Here is a 16,575-nt window from a genome sequence, read left to right as displayed (position 1 = left end):
ATGACCTGCACCTGTACAGCAGACGGATACCTGCGTGATCACAACATGGAGGCTTCTAGGCAGAACTGACCCAGACTCTGCGGTCATACAGTCCAGAGCACAGCATTATCTAGATCTGCTAAAGATAGTTCCTCCACAACATAAGCCTGCAGCTGTTGTTTATTCAATCAGGGTTATACCAGTCTCTGTCTTCCTGTTCCAGGCATCTATCTCGGGGTACTCGGCCTCTGGACGCTACTCCCCAGATTCCACAGATGGCCCCATAATCTCTGATGTAACGGAAGTGTCTGTCTCCAGTCACCCAGCTTCTCCAGATCCCAGCTTGCAGGAGATGTGAGTATGGAGTCCACACCGCCCCCTACTGTTCACTGCACATGATTGTAACTCTCCCCATTCTCTTCTTGATGCAGTCCAGTCATCCTGATCAAAGAGGAGCCCCTCACCCCTGATAGTCAGGTGACCTTGGACCCCAGCCCACTCCCTGCCGAGGACGTGGAGAGCTCCTTGTCTCCTACCACTTTCATTGACTCGATTCTGCAGGAGAATGACCCCAGTGTGCAAGCGGCCAGGGATGATGGGCGACTATCGGCCGACGAACAGGAGCCCTGCCTCAGTGTGGCCTGCCTGGACAAGTAAGTGTGGTCCGAGGCTGGAAGCCTATAACCCTTCCCAACCTCAGCAGGCGCGCACCCTCTCACTGCACCACAGCCTGTGCTGCCTCTCCGTCCTCTCAGGCAGCTTTCTGCTGATCTGTGACTGCTGTGATCTCTCCTGTTCTGTGACTGCTGTGATCTCTCCTTTAACCGCGCTCTCCTGTTCTGTGACTGCTGTGTTCTCTCCTTTAACCTCTCTCTCTTGTTCTGTGACTGCTGTGATCTGTCCTTTAACCGCTCTCTCCTGTTCTGTGACTGCTGTGATTTCTCCTGTTTTGTGACTGCTGTGATCGCTCCTTTAACCGCTCTCTCCTGTTCTGTGACCGCTGTGCTCTCTCCTTTAACCGCTCTTTCCTGTTCTGTGACTGTTGTGATCTCTCCGTTAGCCGCTCTCTCCTGTTCTGTGACTGCTGTGATCTCTCCTTTAGCCGCTCTCTCCTATTCTGTGACTGCTGTGATCTCTCCTTTAGCCGCTCTCTCCTGTTCTGTGACTGCTGTGATCTCTCCTTTAGCCGCTCTTATGTTCTGTGACTGCTGTGATCTCTCCTTTAGCTGCTCTTATGTTCTGTGACTGCTGTGATCTCTCCTTTAGCCGCTCTTATGTTCTGTGACTGCTGTGATCTCTCCTTTAGCCGCTCTTATGTTCTGTGACTGCTGTGATCTCTCCTTTAGCCGCTCTCTCCTATTCTGTGACTGCTGTGATCTCTCCTTTAGCCGCTCTCTCCTGTTCTGTGACTGCTGTGATCTCTCCTTTAGCCGCTCTTATGTTCTGTGACTGCTGTGATCTCTCCTTTAGCCGCTCTTATGTTCTGTGACTGCTGTGATCTCTCCTTTAGCCGCTCTCTCCTGTTCTGTGACTGCTGTGATCTCTCCTTTAGCCGCTCTCTCCTGTTCTGTGACTGCTGTGATCTCTCCTTTAGCCGCTCTCTCCTGTTCTGTGACTGCTGTGATCTCTCCTTTAGCCGCTCTCTCCTGTTCTGTGACTGCTGTGATCTCTCCTTTAGCCTCTCTCTCCTGTTTTCTGTGACTGCTGTGATCTCTCCGTTAGCCTCTCTCTCCTGTTCTGTGACTGCTGTGATCTCTCCTTTAGCCGCTCTTATGTTCTGTGACTGCTGTGATCTCTCCTTTAGCCTCTCTCTCCTGTTTTCTGTGACTGCTGTGATCTCTCCGTTAGCCTCTCTCTCCTGTTTTCTGTGACTGCTGTGATCTCTCCTTTAGCCGCTCTCTCCTGTTCTGTGACTGCTGTGATCTCTCCTTTAGCTGATTTTTTTCCTTCTCTCTTATTCTCAGATCCAGTCGCTTCTCACCGTCTACACACTTTAGCTCTCTCTTGTATTTGCTGCTCTTAGTGTCGAGTGCCTACAAGAGAGACAAATATGCGCTCTCTGTCGTGATTTCTCTCTGATAGTGCTAATGTAGTCTTTATCTTATGCTTCTGTCAGCACTTAGCTCTGTCTCACTCTGTCCTGCTGATCTCAATCTTGCGTTCTCTTTTGCCATCTAATTACATCGCATGGTTGTGTGTCTCCTGCTCCTTTCTCAGCGTGTGGCTCTTTTTCTTGTTCTCTTTTGTTGCCATGACTCTTTTTTTGCTTTCTGTTTTGTTTAGCTTTCTGTGTCGCTCCCTCCTGACTGCACGTGGCTCTATATCTCGCTTTTTCCTCTCTTGACTCTTGACTCTCTTGCTCTCTCTTGTCTGCGTGCGGCTGTCACTCTGTCTGTGAGCTGCTCACTTTGTCACTTTTCCCTTCACCCATGACAGCACCACATGAGAGAGAGAGGGATCCGCCCCGCCAGGACAGGAACCTACTGAAACATAAGGGGCGGCACCTCTCCCCCGCTTCAGTTGGGTTCCTGTCCTGGAAAGGAATCCCTCTGACAGCGGCGGTGCCTGTCAGGATGAAAGACCCAGGGCCGTCCCGGCGTGTAGAGTCCGCAGGGCTGTCTTACCTGCGACGCCGGCCGTCGGCAGCTGGTAGCGCAGTCCCCGGGGTTTTGCCTGATTCGGGCCCCGGGTTCGTGCGGGCACGTCCTGATGTCCTCCCTTCGGAGGTTTCCTCCACGTGCCGCCCTCCCCCTGCGCGCGCCCGTCCTTCGCCTGCATGCAGGGGAAGCCGGGGGCGGAGACCGGCGTCTGACGTCAGCGGCGCAGAGGATTCTGGGAGCGCGACCGCTGACGTCATCAGGACGTGACGGTCATGGCGCCGGGCGCGGCGCCGGCCAGGCGGCTGGCGGTCGCGGGGGGGAGGGGTAATGAGGGGCTCACTCACCGATAAAAGAGGGAGCAGAAGCGGCTGCAGGGGTGACAATGGCGTCTCAGGAGGATCGCTCACCGTCCCCATTGTCTCTGCCCCCATCGCAAGCTTCTGGTCGCAAGAGCCGCTCGAGCGGCAAAAGCAGCAGCCGTCCAAGTCACCGATCGAGGGATTCCTCGAGGTCAAAAGAGCGCAGAGCGCATGCTCCTTCGCAGCCTCAGAGCCCGGTACCAGTCTTTCCTGGGTGGTGAGTGATCTCCGTGAAAGTTAGACAACATTATAATAGGCCTTCCTATGTCTTTTTTTTTTTTTTTCTCTCCTTCCCTTTACTTAGAGAGGCAAAAAAGCTATAAGTAAAAAGAAAAACAGAGAATGTGCAATATGCCGCAGCCCTTTAGCGAAAGATTGCCAAAAGGACTTATGTGCCAGCTGTATCCAGCGGACTATGGCTGAAGAGGTGCCGAGCCTGGCAACAAACCTCAGATCCATAATAAAATCTGAGGTACAGGGCTCGCTTAAAAAATTATTAAAAAAGAAGAGCAAGAGTAGGAAAGCCTCCCCGAGTTCCTCGTCAGGCTCCTCTTCTTCAGAGTATCAAACGGAGCACGGGTCATCTTCATCCTCAGACAGTGATACGGGGGGCAGACCTTGCTTTCCAGTAGAAGATACGGACGCTCTCCTTAAAGCCATCAGGTCCACTATGGGCCTGCAGGAGGAGAAGATAGAGAGATCGCTGGAGGATGTAATGTTTGGCGGCCTGCAAGAAAGGAAGAAGCGTACCTTTCCGGTCAATGACAAGGTTCAGGCCCTAATCGAGAGAGAGTGGAAGAAACCGGAGAGGTCAGGTAGCCTTCCCTCCTCTTCAAAGCGAAGATACCCCTTTGAGGCTAAGGACACGGACGTCTGGGACAAAGTCCCAAAGATTGACGCGGCAGTGTCTAGGTCTTCTAAGAAGTCGGCCCTGCCCCTGGAGGATTCAGGGGTTTTGAGAGACCCCTTGGATAAAAAAGCGGACTCATACATAAGGCACACTTGGGAGGCAGCGGCAGGTGGTCTGAAACCAGCAATAGCCGGCACCTGTACAGCCCGGTCATTAATGGTCTGGTTGCAACAACTTGAAGAAAAATTAGTCTCCAAAGTACCAAGAGAAAAAATATTAGGAGAAATGTACCTGCTACACGGAGCTGCCGCCTTCTTGGCTGACACCTTCGCCGACTCAATGAGGTTAACGGCAAGAGCAGCGGGGCTATCGAACGCCGCAAGACGGGCGTTATGGCTCAAAGGCTGCCCTGGGGACATTCAATCTAAAGCAAAATTATGCTCGTTACCATGTGATGGGCAGTTCCTGTTTGGAAAAAACCTGGATGACATCCTGGAGAAAGCCGGTGATAAAAAGAAGGGCTTCCCCAGATTCATGGGTGATCAAAGAAGACCGCCCTTTCGGAGGGGAAGGTTCAATCGAGGCCGTCCCCCGGGAGAGCGGAAAAGGTGGGACGACAAGAGGAAAAAAGAACCAGGGTTCATGTTTGGGGGAACTTCCTCAACCGCCAAAAAATCCCCGCAATGACACCAGCCCTCCTGTGGGGGGGAAGATTGAGGTTCTTTTCCCAAGAATGGGAGAAAATATCGGCCAACAATTGGATTCTGAACATTATAAAGAATGGCCTAAAAATCCCCTTCTTCCAGCATCCAAGAGCTTCATTTGTGGTAACCCCCATCAGGAAGGAACCAGGAGAGCAGTTAGCCATAGAGACAGAAATCTTAGGACTGTTGGAGAAACGAGTTCTGATAGAGGTCCCAAAAGATCAAGAGAGAAGGGGGTTCTATTCTCCCCTCTTCCTAATAAAAAAAACCCGATCTTTCCTTCAGAACAATAATAAATCTCAGGCGCCTCAATCAATGGATCATGAACCAAACATTCAAAATGGAATCAGTGACTTCGGCCATAAAGCTGTTACACCACAACTGCTTCATGGCCGTAATAGATTTGAAGGATGCCTATTACCATATCCCGATGCACCAAGAATACCAGAAATACCTGAGGGTAGCCCTATACATCCAGGGCGACCTCAGGCATTTTCAATTTACAGCTCTTCCGTTCGGCATCTCCATAGCGCCAAGGATTTTTACAAAAGTAATAGCAGAAATGACAGCTTTCCTTCGAATCCACAATGTGATTATGGTGCCTTACTTGGACGATTTTCTGGTCATTGGCAATTCAGAACATCACTGCGCACATCAGGTAGACAAGATAACAGAGACCCTGCAAAAACTGGGTTGGATGGTAAACTTAAAAAAATCAAATCTTCAACCCCTAAGGAAACAGACATTTCTAGGTTTTGTCTTGGACTCCGACCGACAAGTTTGTCTCTTGCCAGAGAAAAAACTAGAGAAGGTGAGAGAAATGACTCTTACGGCAATACAGCATCCTCACATGACCCTAAGAAGGGCAATGTCCCTGTTGGGCACGCTAACAGCCTGTATCCCGGCGGTCAACTGGGCACAGTTTCATACCCGACAACTGCAGGTGGAAATCTTGTCAGCCCAGAAACGATTAAAAGGGTATTTAGAAGGGAAGCTGGAACTTTCCGAAAGGGGGAAAAACTCTCTCACCTGGTGGCTAGACGGCACAAATTTAGCAGGGGGGACTTTGTGGCACAGGCCCGTGTCCGATGTAATATTGACAGACGCAAGCTCCTCGGGATGGGGGGCACACCTGAGAGAACATATAGCCCAAGGGTCCTGGAGTCACATAGAGCAGAAGGCTTCCTCCAACTTAAGAGAGTTGAGAGCGATAAACAGAGCCCTAGATACATTCATTCCCATGTTACAGGGCCAAAACGTCCGAATTATGTCAGACAACAGGGTGGCAGTGGCGTATGTCAACCACCAGGGAGGGACAAGGTCAAACTCCCTAATGGACGAAGCCAAAAGAATCTTCCTCAAGGCAGAACAACATCTAACCTCCCTGAAGGCCCTACATATCAAAGGGACAGAAAATGTTCAAGCCGACTTTCTAAGCCGCAACAAGTTAAAACAGGGAGAGTGGACCTTAAATCGTGTAATATTCCAGAGGATAGTACAGTTATGGGGACAGCCGGTAATCGACCTCTTTGCCACCAAAAGCAACCGGCAAGTGAAGAGGTTCTGCTCATTGAACCCAGGGGAAAACCCGTGGGCAGTAGATGCTCTACAAATCCCGTGGTTGTTCAAACTGGGCTATGCCTTTCCCCCAGTAGCGTTAATCCCGGCAGTGATAAAAAAGATAAGAGACGAGCAAGCCAGAGTAATCCTCATAGCCCCGTTCTGGCCAAAAAGGCCGTGGTTTTCACTACTACAAATGATGTCTCTCTCGGACCCGTGGGTACTGCCAGAAATTCCAGATTTATTAGCTCAGGGGCCGAAATTCCACAAACAAGTCAAGGGGCTCCATCTGACGGCGTGGAATTTGAGAGGGCACTTTTGAGAGATAAAGGGTTTTCCCCGGGATTGGTGACTACTCTAATGAAAAGTAGAAAACCAATAACAACCAACATATATGGCAGGACGTGGAAGAAATTCCTACAATTCCTGGGAAAACCGTTAGGTCAAGAACCTCCAATCGAGTCCATCTTGGAGTTCTTGCAGGCAGGCCTAGAGCTAGGCCTGGCGGTAAATACCCTCAAAGTACAGGTTTCAGCTCTGGGGGCATTATACAATTGCAATATATCGGCAAACAGATGGGTAGCCAGGTTTATAAAATCTTGCCACAGATCTAGGCCAATTTCCTTACCGAAAATAGCTCCATGGGATCTAAATCTGGTACTGGAATCCCTTACGAAGGAGCAGTTTGAACCCATACAGCAGATTTCAACTAAAAATCTCACCCTAAAAACCATCATTCTGGTAGCTCTAACGTCGGCACGTAGGGTTAGTGACTTGCAGGCCCTTTCAGTCAACCCGCCATATACACAGATATACCAAGATAGGGTGGTTATGAGAACAGACCCTGCTTACTTGCAGAAAGTAGTAACTAACTTTCACCGAAACCAAGAAATTGTCCTCCCTTCCTTTTGCAAGAATCCGAAAAACCCAGGGGAGGAAAAGTTTCATAGCCTAGACGTTAAAAGAGCCTTAGTAGAGTATATGTCTATAACCAGCCAGTGGAGGAGGTCCCAGTCCCTATTTGTAGCCTTCCAGGGTGCTAGGAAAGGTTATGGAGTGTCAAAGGGGACTATTGCCCGATGGATTAGGGAGGCCATTAGTGTAGCCTATTCGGTTAGTGGCGTCCCGGTTCCTGACGGCATCAAGGCTCATTCCACCAGAGCCGTGGCGACCTCCTGTGCTGAGAAAGCAGAGGTATCAATAGAGCAAATTTGTAAGGCCGCTACCTGGGCCTCACCCTCAACTTTCTTTAGACAGTATAGACTAAATCTATCCTCCTCGGCTGACTTGACCTTTGGTAGAAGGGTGCTGCAAGTGGTGGTCCCTCCCTAAGGTGTTCGAAGTCTCCAGAATCTCTCATGTGGTGCTGTCATGGGTGAAGGGAAAACCACCATGGTTACTTACCGGTAGCCGGTTTTTCCGGAACCCATGACAGCACCCGTATATTTCCCCCCCTTTTCACCGTTTGGGTGTGCACAATAGTCGGGTGTTTTTGTGTGATGTGGTGTTGGATAAATATGTAACTAACCGGGAAGTCCTCTCAAATGCTCTGTAATCCAACTGAAGCGGGGGAGAGGTGCCGCCCCTTATGTTTCAGTAGGTTCCTGTCCTGGCGGGGCGGATCCCTCTCTCTCTCATGTGGTGCTGTCATGGGTTCCGGAAAAACCGGCTACCGGTAAGTAACCATGGTGGTTTCCCCTCTGTCGGCACTCTGGGCCTCACTCTCTTCTCTGTCAATCTTTTTCCTGTCAGCTCTCTGTATCGCTCACTCGCTCTCTGTCCTGTCGTTTCTGTGTCGGTCTCTGTTTCGCTTTCTCTTGTTTTGCTCTCTTATTTGTCTGCTCTCTGTTTCACTCTATCAACTATGTCGCTCGCTCTTTCTCTCCTCTGTGGGCTCTGTGTCGCTCGCGGTCTCTCTCTCTCTCCTCTGTGGGCTGTGTATCGCTCACTCTCTCTTCTCTGTGGGCTCTGTCACTCCCTCTCTCCTCTGCGGGCTCTGTGTCACTCTCTCCTCTGCGGGCTCTGTGTCACTCTCTCCTCTGTGGGCACTGTCACTCACGCTCTCTTTTCTGTGGGCTCTGTGTCTCTCTCTCTCCCTCAAATTCGAATGAGCTTTTTTGGCAGGACGAAGTACATGCTAGCATTACCAAAGCAAATGGTAAAAATAGGGGGATGGGTGGTGGGGGGGCATATAGGAGTCAATGACGTATCCGTCTCCTCTTAGTCTGGGGATAGGAACATGTCCAGCGTGGGGTATACAAGTCCATGACATATCAGGCTCCTCTTAGTCTCGGGATAGGGACATGTCCATGGTGGGGTATAGAGGTCCATGACATATCAGCCTCCTCTTAATCTGGGGGATAGGGACATATCCAGGGTGGGGTATAGGAGTCCATGACATATCAGTCTCCTCTTAGTCTAGGGATAGGGATGTGTCCATGGTGGGGGTATAGAGGTCCATGACATATCAGGCTCCTCTTAGTCATGGAATAGGGACGTGTCCAGAGTGGGGTATAGAGGTCCATGACATATCAGTCTCCTCTTAGTCTGGGGATAGGGACATGTCCAGGGTGGGGTATAGACGTCCATGACATATCAGTCTCCTCTTAGTCTGGGAATAGGGATGTGTCCATGGTGGGGTATAGAGGTCCATGACATATCAGCCTCCTCTTAATCTGGGGGATAGGGACATATCCAGGGTGGGGTATAGGAGTCCATGACATATCCGTCTCCTCTTAGTCTGGGGATAGGGACATGTCCAGGGTGGGGTATAGATGTCCATGACATATCAGTCTCCTCTTAGTCTGGGAATAGGGATGTGTCCAGGGTGGGGTATAAGAGTCCATGACATATCCGTCTCCTCTTAGTCAGGGAATAGGAACATGTCCAGTGTGGGGTATACAAGTCCATGACATATCAGGCTCCTCTTAGTCTGGGGATCGGGACATGTCCAGTGTGGGGTATAGAGGTCCATGACATATCAGGCTCCTCTTAGTCATGGAATAGGGACGTGTCCAGAGTGGGGTATAGAGGTCCATGACATATCAGTCTCCTCTTAGTCTAGGGATAGGGATGTGTCCATGGTGGGGGTATAGAGGTCCATGACATATCAGCCTCCTCTTAGTCTGGGGATAGGGACATGTCTAGGGTGGAGTATAGAGGTCCATGACATATCAGTCTCTTCTTAGTCTGGGGATAGGGATGTGTCCATGGTGGGGTATAGAGGTACATGACAAATCAGCCTCCTCTTAGTCTGGGATAGGGACATGTCCAGGGTAGAGTATAGAAGTCCATGACATATCAGTCTCCTCTTAGTCTGGGAATAGGGATGTGTCCAGGGTGGGGTATAGAAGTCCATGACACATCCGTCTCCTCTTAGTCTGGGGATAGGGACATGTCCATGGTGGGGTATAGAGGTCCATGACATATCAGCCTCCTCTTAATCTGGGGGATAGGGACATATCCAGGGTGGGGTATAGGAGTCCATGAAATATCCATCTCCTCTTAGTCTGGGGATAGGGACATGTCCAGGGTGGGGTATAGAGGTCCATGACATATCAGTCTCCTCTTAGTCTGGGAATAGGGATGTGTCCAGGGTGGGGTATAAGAGTCCATGACATATCCGTCTCCTCTTAGTCAGGGAATAGGAACATGTCCAGTGTGGGGTATACAAGTCCATGACATATCAGGCTCCTCTTAGTCTGGGGATCGGGACATGTCCAGGGTGGGGTATAGAGGTCCATGACATATCAGTCTCCTCTTAGTCTGGGGATAGGGACATGTCCAGGGTGGGGTATAGGGGTCCATGACATATCAGGCTCCTCTTAGTCATGGAATAGGGACGTGTCCAGAGTGGCGTATAGAGGTCCATGACATATCAGTCTCCTCTTAGTCTAGGGATAGGGATGTGTCCATGGTGGGGGTATAGAGGTCCATGACATATCAGGCTCCTCTTAGTCATGGAATAGGGACGTGTCCAGAGTGGGGTATAGAGGTCCATGACATATCAGTCTCCTCTTAGTCTAGGGATAGGGATGTGTCCATGGTGGGGGTATAGAGGTCCATGACATATCAGGCTCCTCTTAGTCATGGAATAGGGACGTGTCCAGAGTGGGGTATAGAGGTACATGACATATCCGTCTCCTCTTAGGGGATAGGAACATGTCCAGTGTGGGGTATAGAGGTACATGACATATTAGCCTCCTCTTTGTCTGGGATAGGGACATGTCCAGAGTAGAGTATAGAAGTCCATGACATATCAGTCTCCTCTTAGTCGGGGGATAGGAACATGTTCAGGGCGGGGTATAGAAGTCCATGACATATCCGTCTCCTCTTAGTCTGTGGCAGGCACTGACATATTCCGCTGCTATGGCCACTGCACTTTCCTCTTTCCCACTATTATCGGCAGTTTCTCTTCCTCCTCCATGGAGGTGACGTCTGAGAGGAGTTCAGTCTCTTGAAGTGGGTGTCCCTCACTGCCGAGTACTTAGGGCACCTCAGCAGGAAGTGGTCCTCGTCCTCCACGGCCTCCTGGGGGCACTGCTGGAAGAGTCTGCTCTCTCGGGGCTTGTAGTTCTGTCGTGCCTCCCGGATTCGATGAGTAGGCTGTGGGTGCTCAGTTTGTACCGGCTCAGGATCTGTCGCTCTTTGGGGTTGTCTAGTTTTCTTTTTTGGGGTCTGTTTGTGCTCCCTCTGTAGCTTCTGGTATATCATCAGTTTCTGGGATTTGTTTGTGTTGTTTCTCCAGATGCTGAGATATTCCTCTTTGACCTTCTGGATTTCGCCTTTTGTCAGGCCATGTAGGTTGATGATTGGTCAGGCCGGCTTTGGGTACTTCATGTTGAGAGGCTTCCTGGGGCTTCCAGGTGTAGCAAGGCTTTGTGATGGTAGGAGCTGGGAGTGGGACTACTAATTTTGTATATGAAACTTGAAAGACAGCGCCTTCTTCTGGATTGTGAGGTGTAGTGGGAATCTGCCCCACTCTGCTCAGCAGGAGCTGTTTGATGTGCTCCGATGGACTTGGAGAAGATGCTGGCAGAACTCTAGGTGGAATATTTCAGTCGGCCCAGCGTCCCACTTTGACCAGTTTGGGCATGAGACTGGGCCCCAGACCTCACTGCCGTAAAGAAGGATCGGGGCAATGATAGAGTCAAAGATTTTTAGCCAGACGGTTACTGGTGAACAGAGATGGTACAGACATCTTCTGATGGCATGGAAGGCTTTGGATGACTTGTCTTTCAGTAACACCATGGCTAGATGGAAGATCCATGACTGGCTGAGTTCTAGGCCCAGGTAGGTGTACTTGTTGGCTTCTGTAAGTGGACAATTGTCTATCATAAGGTTTTATGGCCAGTGCGTTTCTGCTTTCTTTTCTGGAACACCATGATATTAGTTTTCTTCTGGTTGATTGGCAGTGCCCATGTGCTGCTGAAGGTCACTAGAATTTTCAGGTGATCTTGGAGGCCTTTCTTGGTTGGTGATAACAGCACGAGGTCATCAACATACAGAAAAAATTTCACCTGGGTGTCTTGGAGGTTGAGTCCTGGTGCTGAGGAGGACTCTAGGGCCACCACCAGCTCATTGATGTAGATGTTAAAGAGCGTTAGACTGAGGCTGCAGCTGTCTCACTCCTTGGCTCTGTTGGAAATAGGCCGTCCTCCTTCCGTTGACCCTCGCACTTTGTATTGTTGACACGGCTCTTGATGAGGCTGTGCAGGGTGTAGATGTGGTCAGTGGTGCGGTGGTTCGGCATGAACCCTGCTTGGCTCTCGCTGAGGGCGTTGTGCTCGGTGAGGATCCTCTTGTTCAGGATGCAGTTGAAGAGTTTACCCAGGTTGCTGCTGACACATATCCCCCGGTAGTTTGCTGGGTCGTACTTGTCCCTGTTTTTGTGTATCGAGGTTATGAGTCCTTGGTTCCAGTTTTTGGGGAAGCAGCCAGCCTTCAGTACGATATTAAATAGTTTTGTTATCGCAGTCTGGAGGGCTGTATTTTAGCATTTCTGGGAGGAGCCCATCTGAACCGCTGGCTTTTTTACTTTTTATCCATGTGATCCTTTCTGTTATTTCTGTCAGTGTGATTGGTGTATCCAGAGGATTTAGGAAATTTTTGAACTTTTCCTCCATATTTTTCAGTTTTTTTCACAAGCTTTTTGTGCCGGGTTCAGGTCTTCACTTGAGATGTCATTGTAAAGGTCCTTTAAGTACTAGAGCCAGATGTTGCCGCTCTGGATGTGGAGGCTGTTGCTTTTCTGGTTGTGTTTCCACAGTTCCCAAAATTTGTTGTCTTCAAGGGCATCTTGGAGTTGGAGGAGTTTGGTGAAGATGTGGTTTTGCTTTTTCTTTCAGAGGATGGCTTTGTAATTTCATTGTATGGTGTGGTAGGCTTCTTTCAGAGTGGCGTTGTTTGGGTCTCTGTGTTTTTTATTTGAAGCCATTCTTGGGACTTCCGTATGTTCTTACATTCTCTCTGTGGGCTCTGTCACTCGCTTGCTCTCTGTCTCTCCTCTGTGGTCCCTGTGTTGCGCTCTCTCTCCTCTGTGGGCTCTGTGTCGCTCGCGCTCTCTCCTCTGTGGGCTCTGTGTCGCTCGCGCTCTCTCCTCTGTGGGCTCTGTGTCGCTCGCGCTCTCTCCTCTGTGGGCTCTGTGTCGCTCGCGCTCTCTCCTCTGTGGGCTCTGTGTCGCTCGCGCTCTCTCCTCTGTGGGCTCTGTGTCGCTCGCGCTCTCCTCTGTGGGCTCTGTGTCGCTCGCGCTCTCTTCTGTGGGCTCTGTTGCTTGCGCTCTCTCTCCTCTGTGGGCTCTGTTGCTCGCGCGCTCTCTCCTCTGTGGGCTCTGTGTCGCTCGCGCGCTCTCTCCTCTGTGGGCTCTGTGGCGCTATCTCTCCTCTGTGGCGCTCTCTCTCCTCTGTGGGCTCTGTGTCGCTCGCGCTCTCTCTCTTCTGTGGGCTCTGTTGCTTGCGCTCTCTCTCCTCTGTGGGCTCTGTGTCGCTCGCGCTCTCTCCTCTGTGGGCTCTGTGTCGCTCGCGCTCTCTCCTCTGTGGGCTCTGTGTCGCTCGCGCTCTCTCCTCTGTGGGCTCTGTGTCGCTCGCGCTCTCTCCTCTGTGGGCTCTGTGTCGCTCGCGCTCTCTCCTCTGTGGGCTCTGTGTCGCTCGCGCTCTCCTCTGTGGGCTCTGTGTCGCTCGCGCTCTCTTCTGTGGGCTCTGTTGCTTGCGCTCTCTCTCCTCTGTGGGCTCTGTTGCTCGCGCGCTCTCTCCTCTGTGGGCTCTGTGTCGCTCGCGCTCTCTCTCTTCTGTGGGCTCTGTTGCTTGCGCTCTCTCTCCTCTGTGGGCTCTGTTGCTCGCGCGCTCTCTCCTCTGTGGCGCGCTCTCTCCTCTGTGGGCTCTGTGGCGCTCGCGCTCTCTCCTCTGTGGGCTCTGTGGCGCTCGCGCTCTCTCCTCTGTGGGCTCTGTGGCGCTCGCGCTCTCTCCTCTGTGGGCTCTGTGGCACTCGCGCTCTCTCCTCTGTGGGCTCTGTGTCGCTCGCGCTCTCTCCTCTGTGGGCTCTGTGTCGCTCGCGCTCTCTCCTCTGTGGGCTCTGTGTCGCTCGCGCTCTCTCCTCTGTGGGCTCTGTGTCGCTCGCGCTCTCTCCTCTGTGGGCTCTGTGTCGCTCGCGCTCTCTCCTCTGTGGGCTCTGTGTCGCTCGCGCTCTCTCCTCTGTGGGCTCTGTGTCGCTCGCGCTCTCTCCTCTGTGGGCTCTGTGTCGCTCGCGCTCTCTCCTCTGTGGGCTCTGTGTCGCTCGCGCTCTCTCCTCTGTGGGCTCTGTGTCGCTCGCGCTCTCTCCTCTGTGGGCTCTGTGTCGCTCGCGCTCTCTCCTCTGTGGGCTCTGTGTCGCTCGCGCTCTCTCCTCTGTGGGCTCTGTGTCGCTCGCGCTCTCTCCTCTGTGGGCTCTGTGTCGCTCGCGCTCTCTCCTCTGTGGGCTCTGTGTCGCTCGCGCTCTCTCCTCTGTGGGCTCTGTGTCGCTCGCGCTCTCTCCTCTGTGGGCTCTGTGTCGCTCGCGCTCTCTCTCCTCTGTGGGCTCTGTGTCGCTCGCGCTCTCTCTCCTCTGTGGGCTCTGTGTCGCTCGCGCTCTCTCTCCTCTGTGGGCTCTGTGTCGCTCGCGCTCTCTCTCCTCTGTGGGCTCTGTGTCGCTCGCGCTCTCTCTCCTCTGTGGGCTCTGTGTCGCTCGCGCTCTCTCTCCTCTGTGGGCTCTGTGTCGCTCGCGCTCTCTCTCCTCTGTGGGCTCTGTGTCGCTCGCGCTCTCTCTCCTCTGTGGGCTCTGTGTCGCTCGCGCTCTCTCTCCTCTGTGGGCTCTGTGTCGCTCGCGCTCTCTCTCCTCTGTGGGCTCTGTGTCGCTCGCGCTCTCTCTCCTCTGTGGGCTCTGTGTCGCTCGCGCTCTCTCTCCTCTGTGGGCTCTGTGTCGCTCGCGCTCTCTCTCCTCTGTGGGCTCTGTGTCGCTCGCGCTCTCTCTCCTCTGTGGGCTCTGTGTCGCTCTCTCTCCTCTGTGGGCTCTGTGTCGCTCGCTCTCCTCTGTGGGCTCTGTGTCGCTCGCTCTCCTCTGTGGGCTCTGTGTCGCTCGCTCTCTCCTCTGTGGGCTCTGTGTCGCTCGCGCTCTCTCCTCTGTGGGCTCTGTGTCGCTCGCGCTCTCTCCTCTGTGGGCTCTGTGTCGCTCGCGCTCTCTCCTCTGTGGGCTCTGTGTCGCTCGCGCTCTCTCCTCTGTGGGCTCTGTGTCGCTCGCGCTCTCTCCTCTGTGTCACTTGCGCTCTCTCTCCTCTGTGGGCTCTGTCGCTCGCACGCTCTCCTCTGTGGGCTCTGTGTCGCTCGCTCTCCTCTGTGGGCTCTGTGTCGCTCGCTCTCCTCTGTGGGCTCTGTGTCGCTCGCTCTCCTCTGTGGGCTCTGTGTCGCTCGCTCTCCTCTGTGGGCTCTGTGTCGCTCGCTCTCCTCTGTGGGCTCTGTGTCGCTCGCTCTCCTCTGTGGGCTCTGTGTCGCTCGCTCTCCTCTGTGGGCTCTGTGTCGCTCGCGCTCTCTCCTCTGTGGGCTCTGTGTCGCTCGCGCTCTCTCCTCTGTGGGCTCTGTGTCGCTCGCGCTCTCTCCTCTGTGGGCTCTGTGTCGCTCGCGCTCTCTCCTCTGTGGGCTCTGTGTCGCTCGCGCTCTCTCCTCTGTGGGCTCTGTGTCGCTCGCGCTCTCTCCTCTGTGGGCTCTGTGTCGCTCGCGCTCTCTCCTCTGTGTCACTTGCGCTCTCTCTCCTCTGTGGGCTCTGTCGCTCGCACGCTCTCCTCTGTGGGCTCTGTGTCGCTCGCTCTCCTCTGTGGGCTCTGTGTCGCTCGCTCTCCTCTGTGGGCTCTGTGTCGCTCGCTCTCCTCTGTGGGCTCTGTGTCGCTCGCTCTCCTCTGTGGGCTCTGTGTCGCTCGCTCTCCTCTGTCGGCTCTGTGTCGCTCAAGCTCTCTCTCCTCTGTTGGCTGTGTGTCGCTTGCTCTCCTCTGTTGGCTTGTCTTTATAATTGTGGGTGCCGCTCTTCATCCTGGATTTTTCCTGTGTTTGGGACAGTCTCTTCCCCCAGTGTGGCCCCTGACTTCTTGTTTTTCTCCTATAGCGCCTGTGTTTGTCTCTTTCAGCATTTCTAGCAGTCGCCAGATGTCTGAGATGTCTCTCCTCTGCTCTTCTCCCTCCCTGCAGAGCAGAATGGAGCCCCGGTCAGATTTGTTTTTGTATGTTGCCTGCCTTGCGGCCTACGCGGTCTCACTCTTGACCAGTAAGGCAGATCCTCGCCTCATCCGCTCGCGGCTCAGTGGAGCGATCCTGCCGGGGAGGGGGTGGTCACAGCGGCAGAGAAGGAGATAAGCCGTGATCAGGAACTGCAGAAAGCCCCTTATATCGCGCCTGATATAGATGGGTTAATGTTTTCCTTCTTTTGCAGAATCTTGAAAACATGGCCTGTGAGATGAGAAGTATAAAATCCTTGAATCGGAGACTGTAAGGCTACAACAATATAAAAACAAATTCTAGCAAAAGAAGGGAAAGCATTAACCCTTCTATATCAATTTCCCCCTTTTGTAAATGGTATAACCTTTGCCACAGGGTCAGCTGATGTCCACAAAGGAGCTACTGTCTCATGGGTCTAGTACCCATAAGGGGGCTTCCTCCCTGCTTCACCCATCCACCCTCAGTGTGGACACTCACTTCCCCGTCAGGAATGGCTACCGGGGTCTATGGCACACTACAGAAGGTTCAGCCTTAGATTCTTTTTCCCACACATACATTATTCAATATCTTAGGTAATACATATATTAGCGCTTTTACGGCTGCATAAAACAATAAGCAAAACAACACAATCTGCATGCAAGTCTGTACAATGCCAGAAATCCATCCCGCTAGGCCAGTGGTCCCCAACCTTTTTTGCACCAGGGACCGGCTTTAAGCAAGACCATTCTTCCATGGCCCGGCAGGGCGGGGGTGGAGCTGTGGCAGGGGCGGGGCTTTGGTCATAAGGGGGTGGGGCTATGACAGGGTTGT

General features: G+C 52.6%; 1 protein-coding gene across 5 annotated transcripts in view; it reads left to right on the top strand.

Annotated features, from left to right (window-relative positions):
• Positions 1–16,575, top strand: part of HSF1 (heat shock transcription factor 1) — an 85,619-nt gene that overhangs the window by 47,291 nt on the left and 21,753 nt on the right. For 4 of the 5 annotated variants that reach the window (XM_073562381.1, XM_073562382.1, XM_073562384.1 and 1 more), the window contains 3 exons: positions 203–333; positions 411–632; positions 15,678–15,755. In XM_073562381.1, the coding sequence (XP_073418482.1) occupies positions 203–333; positions 411–632; positions 15,678–15,755 (431 nt within the window). The remainder of the gene's footprint in view (positions 1–202; positions 334–410; positions 633–15,677; positions 15,756–16,575) is intronic. The other variant, XM_073562385.1, reaches the window with a different exon arrangement.

The sequence above is a fragment of the Dendrobates tinctorius genome, unplaced genomic scaffold (assembly GCF_039654945.1).
Source record: "Dendrobates tinctorius isolate UK_male_01 unplaced genomic scaffold, ASM3965494v1 ptg000349l, whole genome shotgun sequence".
Classification (NCBI taxonomy): domain Eukaryota; kingdom Metazoa; phylum Chordata; class Amphibia; order Anura; family Dendrobatidae; genus Dendrobates; species Dendrobates tinctorius.
The sequence above is the reverse complement of the archived record's forward strand: the minus strand, read 5'-3'. Positions and strand labels throughout refer to the sequence as shown.